Below are 16,040 nucleotides of genomic sequence, written 5' to 3' on the forward strand. Positions count from 1 at the left end.
ATGGTAGAGGTAAAGAAAATTACCTGGAGTGGAGGATTGGGATAAGAAAATAATAACAAATTTGGGGCAATCCCGTTACTAAAAACGTAGGTCACCCTATCTTCTCTGTTCTATTAACCCAAGATGGGTAAAATTTGGCACCAAAAAACCCTAAAACAAAAAAAATTAAACACTAAAACAACAAAAAAAACAGAGGGAAAGAGAGTGTAATACATACAAAGAGAGAAAGAGAACAGCAAATAGGCGATACTTGCTACTGATAAATCTCCATCTCCGTTGACGCCGGTGAGAATCGAACCAAAGGGTGAACGCCGGTGAGGAAATCAAATCTCGTTTTACGGTGAGGACTTCCGTCTCGTTTTAGGGTTATTTGTTAGATTTTGGTACAAGGGTGTTTTTGGAAGTCGAATTCAATAACGGTACAAGGGTGTTTTTGGAAGCCAAATAAGTCATAACCGGTATCTTAGGATATTAGAGATCCTAACCGGCAGTAAGAGGTCGTAGCCAGTTTCCCATAACCGGCACTAGGAGGTCATAATCGGTTTCCATTAAATTGTACAGTCAACCCACTTAACGGTTCAGATTTCCTTCAAAATAATTTGACGGCTCAGATTTACCTGTCACGTTTAGTGGTGCGCTTAACGAAAATGCCTGTCGTACCGCTACCACCCACTCATCTATTTTTCTATTCTTTGGTTCAAAATCTAAGGAAGAAAGCTTTATATCCCAATCACATTACTTATTCATTAAGTGGGTATAAGGATCTCTCTATTAGATTAATATTTTCTTTTGGATTATTCGCAGGAATCACATGGGAACCGTTATAATCATGCGAAAGCTACATCACATCATTAGAGTTGTTCTTCTTCTCCTTTTTTTTTTTTTTATTTATTTTTTTATTTTCCTTAATTCCCTTTTCTCCTTTTGCCAACAAAATTTCACATTTAAATGAAACAATATTCATCCACTTGAATTCCCAGTTCCAATTATTTAAATAAATAATAAATCAATAAACAAACTCATCCATTTTATATATTGTGTGTGGTGTCAAAACATGAGGATGAGTTAATTGTCACTCCACATTTGGCTCAAAAGTCAAGGATCAATATTCATGAATCACGATGAGATAGACCAATTAGACTCAAAATGTTTTTTTTTTTTTCTCTCTCTAATAAAAAGGGAAAAAAGAACATTACCTGATTGTGTGGATATTGTACCTAAAAATAGGAGTGTATGAATTTACCACCTGACCCTATGAAGGCAAAAATCCCACCTACATTGATGCTTTCGTGCATGTTTTCATTGGCTCTGTATTGGCATCAGACTATGCTACCTTTCAGGGAACTCTCTCTCCCCCCCCCCACCCCCCACAAAAAAAAAAATCTCTAAATTTGTAGCCAAAAATCATGAATCAATAGAAAACCACACCACTACATGTTTTTAGGGAAAAACTTCCCCACGACACGTCGACACCATCAAAGTGCAATTTCCACTTGCTAGATTTCATCCAAAGCACATCTTTCCTTACATACAAAGGGGAGAGGGTTCTCTGAGCAAGTGTCACAGAGAAACACACCAATGAAGTATGATAAAATGATATCGTACATTAGAGGTAATGACATCATTTCATGTAAGGAAGAGAAATAGACATGAAGGTGCTAGAGTACCTTGCCACATTTTCCCTATATGGAGGTCAAAACTAAAAGGGCACGTGGTGGCAGAATGGTGTGTTGCCAAGCTTAGCAACACATCTTCGCTGATATCTGCCATATGGTAGTCCAACTAGCCTCAAATTTGGTGCGCAATTCGGACCTACCATCCCATATAGTGCTCTTATAGATTAAAAATCGTATGAAATAATAAAGAGTAAATCACTGATACTTCCCCTAAACTTTGCCCTAATTCCAATCACCTCAACTTGAAGTCATTAATAATGTATGGATCTTGCTTCCTATTTTCAATCTTATTCTTTTCGTCACATTTCTGTTTACACCCTATTTTTGCTTTATTTCGATCAGCAGAGAAATGGATTGAAATCTATGTCAATTAAGACTGACCTGTTAGTCAGTGACTGGAAAAGAAAACGGTCAGTGACAGTAACTGACAAACAATCAGTGACCAACGAATTGTGACTGACCGATAAATGGTCACTAACCGACGAACGGCCAGTGATTGAAGAATTGTGAGTGAGCGATAAATAGTCAGTGATTGACGAATTGTGAGTGATCGACGAAAGATCATATATTGACGAATTGTGTGTGATTGACGGATGCTCATCAAGGTGATTATAACTAATTCTCAAAGAAATGGGTAGTTATGAAAGTACCTTGTAACTGTAGAAACTACCCCAAGGATGCATATAAACGAGGATTTCAGGCACAGAGGAGGAGGTCCCGGGATCAACAACACAACACCCTGCAAGAGTCTTTATTTTATTTTATCTTTTATCTTTCAAGATGTAGAAGTTTATCTCTCATCTTTGTCTTTTATCTTTCAAGATGATGTAGAGCTTTATCTCCTCACCTTTGTCTTTAGATGTAGTTTTTGCTGGAGTTGGATTCTGGTCACCAATATCTCATTGGCCCGTGTTTCAAGAGGCATTCATTTAGGTTTTGCTTGAAGAATAATTCTAGATCAGTATGTCTTTTGGCTTGTGTTTCACAAGGCATTATTTGTATTCAAAATTGTTATCAATATAATAAAGTTTTTTACTCTTCTTCTTCTTCTTCTTTTTGGCATTGTGATTTTCATCATTAAAAGTCCTTAGAGCAATCGAGGCATTGGAAAGAACCCTTTCTTTGCTGATTAGAAGTCGGATAATCCATTCGATCATCGTTTGAGTCCTTCCGATTCTGGCACACCTATGCATCTTCAACTCATACGATAGATTACACCGATTGCCAAAAATAACGGTAAACAATTTTCAAGGAGAATAAAAGCGTGACCGACTCCCTGACTCAAAGAGCCTTATCCGTTGCGTGCAAGACATCATGGGCCAATTCCACTCCTTGACTATTAGAATTCTCTTATATAATTCGTGTACGCACGGGTCACGCTTTAATATATAGAACTTCCCTTACCTTAAAAAAAAGGAGAAATTTACAAAACACCCCCTAAAAATGGGTCGATACTTAGATCACCCCTTCATATTTGAAAATACTCAGATCACCCCCTGTATTAGAACCCAATACTCACATTACACCCTACCGTTAGTTTTGCACGGTTAAATATATTTAAATCCTTAAATTACCCTTGACTAACGAAGAGTTACTATTTTACCCTTGAATCTAAAACCCCCAACATCCATCTTCTTCTCCACATGACCTGCAACTTAATCTAAGTATTTTCAAATACGAAACGCACCACCGGGCCCATGCTCTCTAGATCTCTCTCCGTCGTCATCTTCCTCTTCTTCTTCTCAACCAATCTGGCCGCAGGCAACGAAACCCACCACCAGGCCCAAAACCATGGCCAATCATCGGAAATGTCAACCTCATAGGTCCTCTCCCCCACCGTTCCATTCACTCTCTTTCCCAACAATATGGTCCTTTAATCCAACTCCGCTTCGGTTCAGTACCCGTCGTAGTTGCCTCCTCTGTCTCCATGGCCAAATTGCTACAAAACCACGTACTCAACTTTGCTTCTCGACCCAAAACCGCTGCAGGCAAGCACACCGCCTACAACTACTCCGCAATGATCAGGTCCTCCCATGGCCCCTACTGGCGCTACCTCCGTAAGATATACCTCACTGAGCTTTTCACCCCCAAACGTCTCGATTTCCATGAGAAAATACGAATGGAAGAGACGGGTTTGCTTCTAAGGAGAATCCATGATTCATCAGGGAAAAAAATTAGATTGAAAACGCATCTGTGGAATGCTAATCTGAGCTTTGTAAGTCAGATTGTGATGGGGAAGAAGTTTTCAAATGAACCAGCTACGGCGTTGGAAGAGCTCAAGAAGATGTTTGAAGAATTGCTCTTCTTAAATGGGGTATTGGATATTGGGGATTGTTTTCCTTGGTTGGGGTTCTTGGATTTGAAGGGGTATGTGAAGCAGATGAAGGATTTGGGGAAGAGATTTGATGGGTTTCTGGAGAAAGTGATTTGTGAGCACCAGATGAGGAGAAAAGATGTGGAGATTTTGGGAGAAAACGATATGATTGATGTGTTGCTGCGGTTGGCCGATGATCCTAATTTGGAAGTGAAGATTGATAGGACGGCTCTTAATGGGATATCACTGGTAAGTCCAAGAGCTATTCTTCTTTTATTTATTTTTTTAAGAATCGAGTTTTCCCATTACGAAACATGCATTGGATCCGCTGGATCGGCAATTCGGCATGGTATAGATCGATTGAGGTCATGTGAGGAAGAAGACGACAGAGAGAGATCTAGAGAGCATAGGTGTGATCACAAGGTTAGGGCGAAGCAGAGGCAGCGACGGCGGTGTTGCAAAGCGAAGCAGAGGCGGTGGAGTATTTTAGGTTGAAGAGGAAAGAAAGGGTAGTATTATAAATTTAATTCTAAAGTTTGAATACAAGGCTAAAATAGTCCTTTTATAACAATAATTAACAGCAGACTAGCACCGTTATTATAGAGAGGATGATCTGAATATTTTCAAATAAGAAGGGGTGATTTAAGTATCCATTTTCAAGGGGAGTTTCATAAATTTTTGAAAAAAAAAAATTGGAAAATGCTTGAGAAAATGGCTTGGGTGGTCAAAGGTTTCCCACGATACCATATATTAGCAAACATCACATGCCGGGAGATGAATTGATTATTAAATAATAAGAGTTTCACATTTTTCACATTTTGAGAGTGTAATGCACCTCTCCCTCCCTCTCCCTCTCCCTCCAGTGACCAGTCAGCGGTAGAGTAATAGTGACACTACACACACACCTCCATTAATTTATTTTTGAATCAGAGAATGACTCTCGTTAGTTTGCAGCTCTGGTGATCTATCTCTCGCGCGCTCTTGCTCGCTCGTTTGATTGTAAGTTAAAAGCGTACTATCATCGCTGGAATCTCCTCCGGCATCGTAACAGTGCCCCCCATAGGTGCTGGACCTTGGCCTCAGAGCAGAAGCACAACTCATCCTCTGACTCTGCTGTTGTAGCTTGTATGCTCGTCTTAACTCCTTGGGTGAAGTATTCTCGATCTTTGTCGATTTTTGTCTACTTACTTTACAATACGCATTTCGTATTTTAGGTTTGGGAATGAATACAATATTAGCAGAAGATTCGTTTTAGAGGCTGTGGTTTATTGTAGTTTTGGTAGTCTACTAATGTTCGATCTCATTTACGAAGAACTCGCCAAACTTGTTTTCTCGAGTTTTTTTTACCTTCTATTGGATGCCCCATCATCTCTTCCACCTCATTCATATACTTGTATAAAATTGAAAACAAGTCATTTTCAAAACATCTAATTTTAAAAGATGTGGTGGATCTAATGAGCTTTTTAAAAGTTTGCAATATGTAGTTGGTTATTATATAAGGAAGAATATTTTATATATTCGAACCAAGAAAAGGGAAAAGAGTAATACTGAAATCACAAATTTTGCAACAAGAAGAAAAGGGGAATTTTATGAGGTTTTAGGTTGAAAAAATAACCAAATTCAACTGGACATTTAGGCTGGAGGAATTTAGTCTCCTTGATCTAAAACATAGTGGTGGCACTGACTAGAAAGATTATAGTCTCACTAGTAGTTTAATTGGGCTTCAGATTTGAAGTAGCTACTATTTGGATTGGATTTACTGAGGTAATTTGACTCTCTAGCGTTATAAAAGATAAGGGGAATTTACATATTAGGACAGGCGGATCGGAGAAACGGCATCCGATTTTCCTTCTCTTCTCCCTCCATTCTCCAGTCATTTGCCACACATAAAAGGATCACAGGTTCGTGACGAGAGATTATTGACAGGAGAACAGATTCTGATTTGTTACTCTGTTTTTGATGATTCGTTCATAGCTAGGTCTCATAATCTGAGTTACCTTTCTTTTTCTCCAAGAGATACCCTGCTTGGTTCTTAATCGATTTGAACTTCTGTATGCATTCAACACCATGCTTGGATCTTAATCTATCCTAACTTCTCTATGCATGCAACATCAATTGCAGTTTCAAGGGAAAAGCAAGGTTTCCATATATCTTTTCATCCCAGCACTAGTATTGGTTAAAGGATAAGTAGTCAAGGCCTGGACATAGCATAAAAGTAACCCATCCTGTTTCTCCTTCAAAAATAGTTGCTTATGCCATGAAGTGGAGAAACCATTTTTTTTTTAAATTTTTTTTCAGGACAAATGCAGCCTGGAGACAAAGACTGGACAACAAGCTCTTAATATCCTATTTTGCTTGGTCTGTAATTCTTACAGAGTTTGACGGTTCAGATTTTCTTTGTTTTCCAATGAACGGGACACCATTTTTTTTATTGTATTGTTTTCACACAGGACTCCTGTAGTTGATCAACTTTCTCTATGATTATGCAATCTTTATACAGCTCCACCAGGTTCACCCCCCCCCCCCCCCCCAAAATAATAAAGGGATTTAATGAGAATGGAAATTAGTAGAATTCGAACCCTGGAAGGGGATAGTGCAAAAACCTCCCAAGACTTTATTGACAAGGAAAGCAGACCATTATCTTTCTAAGGAAAAGCTGTCACTAAATATTTTCTTGGTCTCACAACTCAATGCTTTAGCCACAACATCTGCCATATCATTACTGTCTATATTCTTCAAATAGATAACCATGATCCATTCCCCTGCAGGGGGGGGGGGTTGTTGGTAATCAAATGTGTTTTTTGATAAATATTACTTAATGTAATAGACCCTGGTCATTGTGGATTAGTCTGATATAGCCCCCCCTCCTTTCCCATGCTGCACCTTGTTCTTCCGATTTTCAGACTTTAAAGCATGATACTTCACTTGATCTGAAATTCATTGATTTTCTATGAATCTCAGGCCATCGTAATGCTTTGTATCCTTGTGATATCCTTTGTGAATGTGATTTCATGAGGTGAAAGATGGGCCCAAGGTATAAACATACAGCAGAGAGCATACTTGGTTATCCTGGCATTTCAGAGCATGAGAGGTGTGAAAGTTTCTTGCTTGTTCATGCTGAAACTTCCCTCGGGGATGGTTTGCGAGCTTCCTTGTATCTTCTTGGTCTTGCCTATTGTTTCTTTGGGTTGTCGGCTATTACTGCCCGTTTCTTCCGGTCAATGGAGAATGTTGTAAAACAAACTCGGAAGGTAGATCCTTTCACAAATACTGAATTGGTTAGACATGAAAAGGTATGGAACTACGCAATAGCAGACATCGCTCTTCTGGCTTTTGGGACTAGTTTCCCTCAAATTTCTTTGGCCACTATAGATGCTTTTCAGAACCTTGGTCAGCTTTATGCCGGAGGTTTGTCACTCTGTTTTATTATTTATTTTTTTAACTCTAGCATATGAGAGTGTTTTAATTTATCTGTAACAATATCATGATCCATGTAGAATTAAAAAGAGGCTCCTGATCTTATTTTTGTGAGCCATTATGCAGTGCTGTAGAGGGCAGACCTCGGCGCAACGGTAAGGTTGCTCCACTGACTTAGTGGCCATGGGTTTGAGTCAGGAAACAGCCTCTCCGGGAAGCTGGGGGTAAGGCTGCGTAGATTATGACCCTCCCCAGACCCTGCAGTAGCAGGAGTCTCGTGCACTGGGTACGCCCTTTTATTATGCAGTGCTGTATAACTGATATAGATGGTTTGATAGTTGTCTCATGTATAAAGTTTAGGTTTTGTAATTCAAACTTCCACTTAGTCCCATTGAGGGGACATTACGAATTTGTATTTCTTATCGTAATTAGTCTCCATTAAACAACTACCTACCTGCACCAAGTAACCAACTCTCTTTTAGTCATGCATGGCCCTGGTATTTTCTTTGTATCACTTCTACATTTCCACATAACTTGTGTTCCTTTTAGCTCCAGTCTGGTCTTGTTAATTTTTTCATCTTTTCCCCTCATACTATTATCTTAATAGTCAAGTTTTATTTGTATCTTTTGTCTGGAAGAAAGATTTCCAGGGTTTGGTAAAGAATAGGTTTCTTAGGCTGGATCGGACATGGGTTTGCTGGGAGGCTGTGACAGCTTCAATGTACATGGAGCCTTTGAAAGGATTAGTAGAAAGTGGGTTAGAGGAACAATTTATGAGCCAAGGATTTCATTCGCTACAAGGGTTAGAGCTCCTGCATTCAATAAGATTGTCTATACTTCAGTGAACTCTTGAAAAATATGAAGAAAAGGTGAAATGATGATTAAAGGAAAATTACCTCAATATTCAAGTTGATAGTTCAGGTAATGAAATATACAGTCAAAAAATACAGGTGGAAATATTCAATGTGGGAAAATATTGACAAATATATGCAAGATGGGAGATCTATTTTGTACTCAAGGGCACCCCATTTTTCGTAGTGTGGTGTATATTTTCACATCCACTGCTACATATGTTCAAAGTTTCTGATCGTGTGCATTTTAGTCATTGAAACTATCACATTGAATATTGAAGTCATTTTCCTAAATTTGATAATTGATGTTTATTTTTTTTCCCATTTTATTTGTTTATTTATTTTTTTGTTGTTGATTATGATGAATAAAGCTGATTGGAGGGCAAGGATTCATGTAGCTGACCCCATTTAGTTGGGATAAGGATGAGTTGTTGTTGTTGGGATGTAAGACACTAGCATTCTAGATGAATCATTAGCAACTCCAAAAAATATAGGGCTTCTTTTTTTTATTTAAAAAAATATTAACTTGCGGTTACACTACTACAGGAAATGGCTATAATGAAAATCTGATGATCTTTTTGTGATATAAGAAACTAAAATTTTTTACTTTCTAATTTAGAAATTTTTTGACATTCCAAAGCAGTGTTGTGGGAGAACATCCAATCCTTTGCAATTTCATAACTTAATTGCTTTAATTGGATTTTCCCAATCTGATCTTAACTTTTTAGTTAATTACATAATGTGAATGAATTGTTGCTAGAGAAACCAGTAGTTGTGCTCCTTCAATGCCTTGACTGTTCAAATTACTCAATGAATTTGTTACTGCATGTATATAGATGTAAACAGAGATTAATCATCATCTATGAGATTCATTCTTGTTTGGATACATTTCCATGTTATCGCCACATGGTTTTATATCCTACCTTTTTAGTTTACGTTAAAATAATTGTATATTCTTTTTTATAATTATTGGTTATGGAGTATATTTTATTAACACATACTATCCATTTGATCTGTAGGTTTGGGTCCTGGAACACTTGTTGGTTCTGCTGCATTCGACCTATTTCCTATCCATGCTGTTTGTGTAGTAGTTCCTAAAGCAGGAAAGTTAAAAAAGATATCAGATATTGGTGTCTGGCTAGTAGAACTCTTTTGGTCATTTTGGGCTTATATTTGGCTTTACATAATATTAGAGGTAAATCCCATATATCCATTCATTCTTAGACCCCAATGGATGTTTGTTTGTTTGCTTATGACACTAGCAGCTATGTTGAATCTATATCTCAGTTCTGTAATGATGAAGAAAATTTTCTTACTGTGACAAGGCATGGTGGTTCAGAACATGTTGTGCGTATTCAGGTCACCTTGTAATTTTGTTCTAACTCATGCTTTCATACCCTTGAGAAATAGCATCCCCCCCCCCCCCCCACCGGGCCAATTTCTATATTCAATCTATTGTTATGTTAATTTGATAGTTTTCCAATTATATGATCTTTTTTGTCCTCTTGGGGGATGTACTACTCGCTCAATTATTCAGTTCTCATCAACGAAGGGTTGATTACACCCCCCCCCCTCCAAAAAAAAAAGTAGTCCTAGAAGTTAAAAGTGAGGCAGTCTATGAACCTTATGATAATGGAATAAGCCTTCTTGCCGATCCAAGGATCCTGTTTGTTTGTTTTGTCTTGCCTCCTTACGCTATGATGTTTTGTTTAATCTCGTATAGGACTGACCTTATAACCGTTCTCCCCAAGGTATGAACTATGAAGTATTCATTAGAAGTATATTTTTGGCACAATCTTCGGATTTGCTGAGATGAGTCAATCATCATCTGTAGTGGTAGGAAAGCAGGCACTAGTATAAATTTTTTGTATTTCACATGACTATGCTTAATATTTTACTGCTATTGAAATAACGAGCTAAGGAAATGCTTAAATGTTTGAATCAAATGAATGCAGAGAGAGAGAGGTACCCCTTTATAGTTTATATTCTTTATATATGTAGGCATCCTGTGTAGTGTCATTCCATTCTTGATTACTGTTGCAGAGTTGCATAGCAATTTAGAAATGTCTTAACAAAAAAAAGTTTTCTTTAGGTTTGGACCCCAAATGTGGTTACCCTGTGGGAGGCCTTGTTGACAGTACTGCAATTTGGATTACTGCTCATTCACGCCTATGCTCAAGACAAACGCTGGCCCTACCTATCTCTGCCACTGTATGCCTCTGTACTAAATTTATGCTTATGACCTCCACTGTTGGGTTTTCTGGTATTTTTCTTTACGAAACTACAGATGACAGCATAGTATTTAACATGCCCTTGTATCTAAACGATGCTTGGTCCTTATTCTTGTATATATCTCAGGACAAGAGCAGAGAGACCTGATGAGTGGGTGCCAGTAGAGGCTTCCCCTCGTGAAGATAAAAATAATGATGACAATTCTGAGATACTTCAAGTTGGTGAGGAGGAAGACAGGAACATAGTTGATATCTTCTCCATTCATTTGAAAAGGGGTAAAATTAGTCAAAACTCTGATCTGCATTTCAATTCTTTGGATTCTGATTGATGTTCTCTGAAACTATGGGTTGATCATTTAATCATCAGTTCTTGTTGTCATTGTCCAATCAGTGATTATTTGACTTCTAGACATTGATTATACTTTCTGAACTTAAGAGATGTAAATGAGGGAGGAGATGAACAGATGGGTGTCAAGTCTTTTTTATTTGCACAATAACTTTTGTTGTCATTTGCAATGTCAACATTCTAATAGCACTCATGAAGCAAATCAACCAATTTTGTTTTACAAGTTTATTGTAGATGGTTATGTAAGATATTCATTTGGAAGGAAAAAATCATGGGATTCTTTTATGGGCACAAACTTAATGAAAACAAGAAAATAATAGGATTTCCTAGGACCGAACTAGTCTCTTTTTCTATATTCATTTTAACTGATGTGCATATGCATTCAAAGAAACTCCAAATCCTAGGTGCTTGAATCCTGTTTTACCATTCCATTCTTTTTCAGCTTATATTTTGCTGAAATAGTGTTTTCCAGGATCCCCATGCTAAAAGGTTTTTCTTTCTCACCTCCCCCATTTCTCCCTGAATGTTGGCTGTCAACCTGATCACCCAACCCTCCTCCTTTACCCCAGCTTGGGACCTGTAGCTCAAAAATACACGTCTGTTTTCAAACACCCTCGATCATGTAAAGTTATAGGTACACCCAAATGCACCCTAAAAGTTTCCTGTGTTTATTAATTCACTACCATCATTTCATTTTAAAGTTTATCTTAGTTTCTTAGTCCCAACTAAGTTGCATAGCAGGATATTGTTCAAGCAGTGGATGTTCAAGGAATTAATGGTGCCTCCACCTGCCGCAATCTCCTGAAAAGTAATAACCCATTACTTCACTGAGACTAACAAGTAATAACCCTGTAGTCATTGCTCGCCAAACCTGTTATGATGTAGATCGAAATATGAAGAAAAAAAGACCAAAACACTGTTCATGTGAACAGTGTCACAGCCCATATTTACCTTGTGGGCGGATGCTTTTTAGAAGATCTTGAGGGCCCATCAAGTGGAGAAAGATTCTATCCTAATGCTTCCGTAGTTTAATTTCTATTTTCAGTTTTAGAAAGTATATTTTATTTCATTGCAATAGAATCTTAGGTAGTTTCTAATTTCAGTTTGTTACTATTTTTATAAGTTCTATTTTGAGTTATGGCGGCTAGATTTTATAGGAAGTTTTTATTTTTGTTGTAAGCTACTTTTTAGCAAACACTTTCAATGTTTTAACCCATACTTCTATATAAATAAGGAGCAAGGTTGAATACAAGGTACAATTGAAGATTGAAGAAAATAGAGAGCTATGGCTTGAAGCCGTGAGAGGCGGTGACTGTGGGATGCAGCAACGGTGAGAGGCCATAGGTGAAAGACCCTGGACTGAGAGAGTCCCCTATCCCCCATCCATATCCCCTTCTTCTTCTTGCATACCCTTTTATGTTTTTCTTTCATATGTAATCAGAAAAAGAGAAACAAAAAAAAAAGTCCAGTTATTCAATTTTGTTCTCCCTATTTTATTGATCCTGCTGCAATCGATCTCCCAGTGGTTCTTCCCTGGTTCGAGGTCGAGTTTGCATTACGGAGCTATATGGTCTCCTATGTTTCAGTATAGGCAAAAAACTGCTAACCCTTCCTGTCTGGTATCCAAATAATGCGATTTATCTTAAAACAGTACATTTTGTATTTACAACTTATATATTATGTGATGCACATATTCCCCAGACTTATTATCTAATCTATTTAGAATTCTTTGAAAGAGAGTATAAAGGTAGACAAAGGATAATTTTTACTAATTCAATGGCATTGCATGTTTATTTATTTATTTTTTATTCATCATGGAATTCTGTCTGCATTCCCATTATCTCCTATTAGCCTTATATCTAATTGTATTTCTTCTGAAAATACATTTTTCTTTGGCAGATCCACTGTATCAAAACGTGCCAAATTCTGATCTCACTGAATCGTGTAATGGAAACTTTCTCAAGAAGTCCATTCAAGAAGATTTTAATGTGGTCTCAGTTTGGAAACAACAATTTCTGGATGCATTAGTGGTGAGACTCTTGTTATTTATTCTGTGCTATATTTTTTGAACTTCATATTATTTTCTATAGCATTAGGTGGCAGATAAAACTACTTTGAAAAAGTCATAGTAAAAATAGTACTGTGAGATTTTAGTTTCCGTTGCCAAGTGTCTGTGGGCTGGGTTCGAAGAAAAGGAATTTATAAAGAAAATGTTGAAATGTCAAATCTCCTTCCATTAATTACCCAAGGATGTTTTGCATAAGTATGTGATAGGGGAGAAAAAGCAAAAAAAATTGTCACCAACTTTCTGTGGGTCATCTTTCTTGTACAAATTTGAAGACTGGCTGGTTTATATTGCTTTTATGTCCTACTAGGGCTGCTCTCTTGTGTTAACGTCTGGACATACTTTGGACTGTCTGGCAATGGGTTTAGTCCTCATAGGATCGGCCCTCTCTAGTTAAATAACATAAAACTAGAGGTTCTCTACCTCTGGTCTCAATATTTTTTTTTTTTTGAAGCGGGGGGTGGGGGGAGTTCAGCAGGAACCCGGTTGGGTACTTGCAAGGATTTAAAACTCTGTATGCTGATCCAGCCTGATCCTGCCTGAACTGTGGCCAATATTGTGAGGTATTCACAAGTATGAAATGAATCAGTGTTGACTGATCCCAATTTGATCGCCTAATATGCCCGTTCCGATCCTGATACTTGAAATTGTGGGCTCGGGCTCTCATCTTGCAATGCGAGGACAAAAACTAGGACGGGACAGCATGTTGCAGGGTATCAGTGATGGGTTTCTAGAAGCCTAAGGTGTTAGGTTCAGAAACTCATTTGAAAACCAGAATTGCAGTGAATACATGAGGACCAGAATTCAAGAATCAATGATAAACAATAATCTAGACCTCAGATTGGGATCAAATTTCAATGGGTTATTCTCTTTAGGTATAGGAATGGAATATCAAAAGTTGAACTTGATCCAAAATTCTGATCTCGAGTTTTAGAAGAATCCTACTTAAGATAGGACTTCTAAAACCTAAATCAATATCACTAATTGGATGATTTCTGATCAACAAATAATCTCACCCAGATTAAGTAACAGCAGTTAATAAAATTTAGGATAGAAACTAAACAATAATATGATATATGATGCAAAACAGAATCTATTAATTGAAATTGGAAATCACGAAATAAACCTAAGAAAACCAGCAATCCTAGTAACAGTAGGAATCTGATGATCTGAGATCTGAGATCAGATTCAAAATTTAAGACCATAGAAAGTTTCAACATCCGATTGTAGGATATAAAATCAAAATTGAAATAGCAAAAGCAACAAGTGAAAACTAAAGATTTTCAGATTTATAACATGAAGAGAAAATTACTTGGACACCCCCTGTACTCTAACCATTTTGCTTACGATTATCAACGTTTGAAACAATTACTTAACACCCCCTGAAACCTGACGGTGTTAGTCTGCTGTTAGAGTTCAAATGGAAATGTCTATTTTACCCTTAGGGTAAATTACACCTCAGGTACCAAATATTTAGGAAAAGGTCATTTTAGGTGCCCAACTACTTCAACCACACCATCACCTCCACCTCCCCCAACTACTTCCGCCACCGCCATTGTCTCAAGCCCCTCAACTCCTGGATTACGCTCGGTGCCGGACTTGGTGAACTTCCTTGATGTTGATGAAGACGAAACGACCACCGGAAAGCTGGAGTGGATGGGACAATTCCACCAGAGATCGGCAATTTCAGCATAGACCCAGTCCACAAGACTGGAGTCTCATCTTCACGATCTCCACAAGACTCCAGCGCCATCTTCTCCAGCAAAGTTCATCACGGTAAGCTCTCTCTCTCCATCACTCCCCTCTATATCTTTCTCTGATCTCTTTCCATCTCTTTCCTAACCCTAGGTGGGAGAAGAAACTTGAAGAAGAAGAAGAAGAAGAACAATAGCAGGAATAAATAGTTACATTTGTTACATGATATGCTGAATTAAAGGAAAAAAATGAAAATTTTGAAATAAACCAACACCACATACCAGACATGCCATACCAGGAGGATTGAAAAGCGGAACATTAGAATATTGCTCTCCTCGTTCTAAAAACAGAACCCTTAGAAACAAAACTTTTCCATTCAAAAGTTGGAATTCTAGAATTTGGATATGATTCATTAGTTGTGATGGAGATATTCAATTTGCAATTTCTTATCTAATAATATCATTCGTACGCCAAAGAAGTTTGCAGAGAGATTAAGACCTGATTGGTGACCTGTTGTGTCGATTTTGGGGATTTTGCTTGCTTGTTGAAGAAAGGTTTTTGTTAGCATATGCCTAATTGATTTCAAAATTCTGTCTGGTTTGGTGACCTGTTGTATCGAACTTGCCCTTACTGGCTGCAAAAGGAAAGATCAGATTGCATGCCCAATGTGCTCCGCCTGCGACAACCCTTGCAACCAAGTCTTCTCCCTGCCACCACCATCTCCTCCTCCGCCGTCCCCACCTCCACCCTCCTCGTCCGGCGCTGAGTGCCCACCACCGCCATCGCCGCCCAGTTCTGGTTCCTTTAAAAACAGAGAGAATTTTTTGAAATCGATTAGGGTTTCTGAAATAGGTGATTTGCAGGAAGGAGGAAGAGGGTAAAAGAGTCACTTCACTACCCTTTAAGGGTAGTTTAGGCATTACAAAAAAATTAACCGAGTAAACTAACGGACTTGACCTACTTGAAAGAAATGGTAAACTGCAGGGGGTGTTCAAGTAATTGTTTCAAACGTTAGGGAGACTAAGTAATTAGGCCATAGTACAGGGGGTGTCCAAGTAATTTTCTCTAACATAAATATGAACTGAGGTAAAGAACCGACCTCTTGCAGGAATTAAACAGTGAAAAAGAAGATATAAAAAGGATATGACTTGAGAATCACACCCAAGACTTGATCAGCATCCCACTGACCCACCTAGCATCCCACCAGGCAGCAACTGCATCCCACAACCATTAATCTGAGTCTCACCAAGTATTGAGCAGCAAAGCCACACTTTATCATTCAGTTTGTTGGTGACAGATCCATCTACAGCCTGGGTTCTCCTAGACTTGCTACGGTATCTAACATTATCATCAACGGTGATTGGGCTCCCCTAGCCCCTCCTCTGCCCAGCTGGGTCTCATTTGGTCCTCTCTCCTTGATATCACTAGGAGGCTGGCTGGTAGGA

At 38.2% G+C, this 16,040-nt stretch overlaps 2 protein-coding genes across 3 annotated transcripts in view; both read left to right on the forward strand.

The window, feature by feature from the left end:
* Window positions 1-7,005, forward strand: LOC122655355 (flavonoid 3'-monooxygenase CYP75B137-like). Its single transcript, XM_043849557.1, has 3 exons — window positions 1-9; window positions 3,385-4,239; window positions 6,952-7,005. The coding sequence occupies exons 1-3, from the start codon at window positions 1-3 to the stop codon at window positions 7,003-7,005; spliced, it is 918 nt and encodes a 305-aa protein (XP_043705492.1).
* Window positions 5,044-16,040, forward strand: part of LOC122653495 (magnesium/proton exchanger) — a 25,799-nt gene continuing 14,802 nt past the window's right edge. Inside the window, exons 1-6 of one of the 2 annotated variants that reach the window (XM_043847344.1) lie at window positions 5,044-5,138; window positions 6,952-7,398; window positions 9,278-9,453; window positions 10,351-10,469; window positions 10,617-10,769; window positions 12,733-12,865. In XM_043847344.1, coding sequence (XP_043703279.1) covers window positions 7,014-7,398; window positions 9,278-9,453; window positions 10,351-10,469; window positions 10,617-10,769; window positions 12,733-12,865 — 966 coding nt within the window. In that variant the 5' untranslated portion in view covers window positions 5,044-5,138; window positions 6,952-7,013. The remainder of the gene's footprint in view (window positions 5,139-6,951; window positions 7,399-9,277; window positions 9,454-10,350; window positions 10,470-10,616; window positions 10,770-12,732; window positions 12,866-16,040) is intronic. The other variant, XM_043847345.1, reaches the window with a different exon arrangement.

Source organism: Telopea speciosissima, chromosome 3 (assembly GCF_018873765.1).
Source record: "Telopea speciosissima isolate NSW1024214 ecotype Mountain lineage chromosome 3, Tspe_v1, whole genome shotgun sequence".
In the NCBI taxonomy this organism is placed as follows: domain Eukaryota; kingdom Viridiplantae; phylum Streptophyta; class Magnoliopsida; order Proteales; family Proteaceae; genus Telopea; species Telopea speciosissima.

Bases quoted from the DNA above. Each gene is read 5' to 3' on its own strand.
- LOC122655355 (XM_043849557.1), top strand. The intron at 4,240-6,951 runs GTAAGTCCAAGA...TATGAATCTCAG, and splicing joins CTCTTAATGGGATATCACTG to GCCATCGTAATGCTTTGTAT.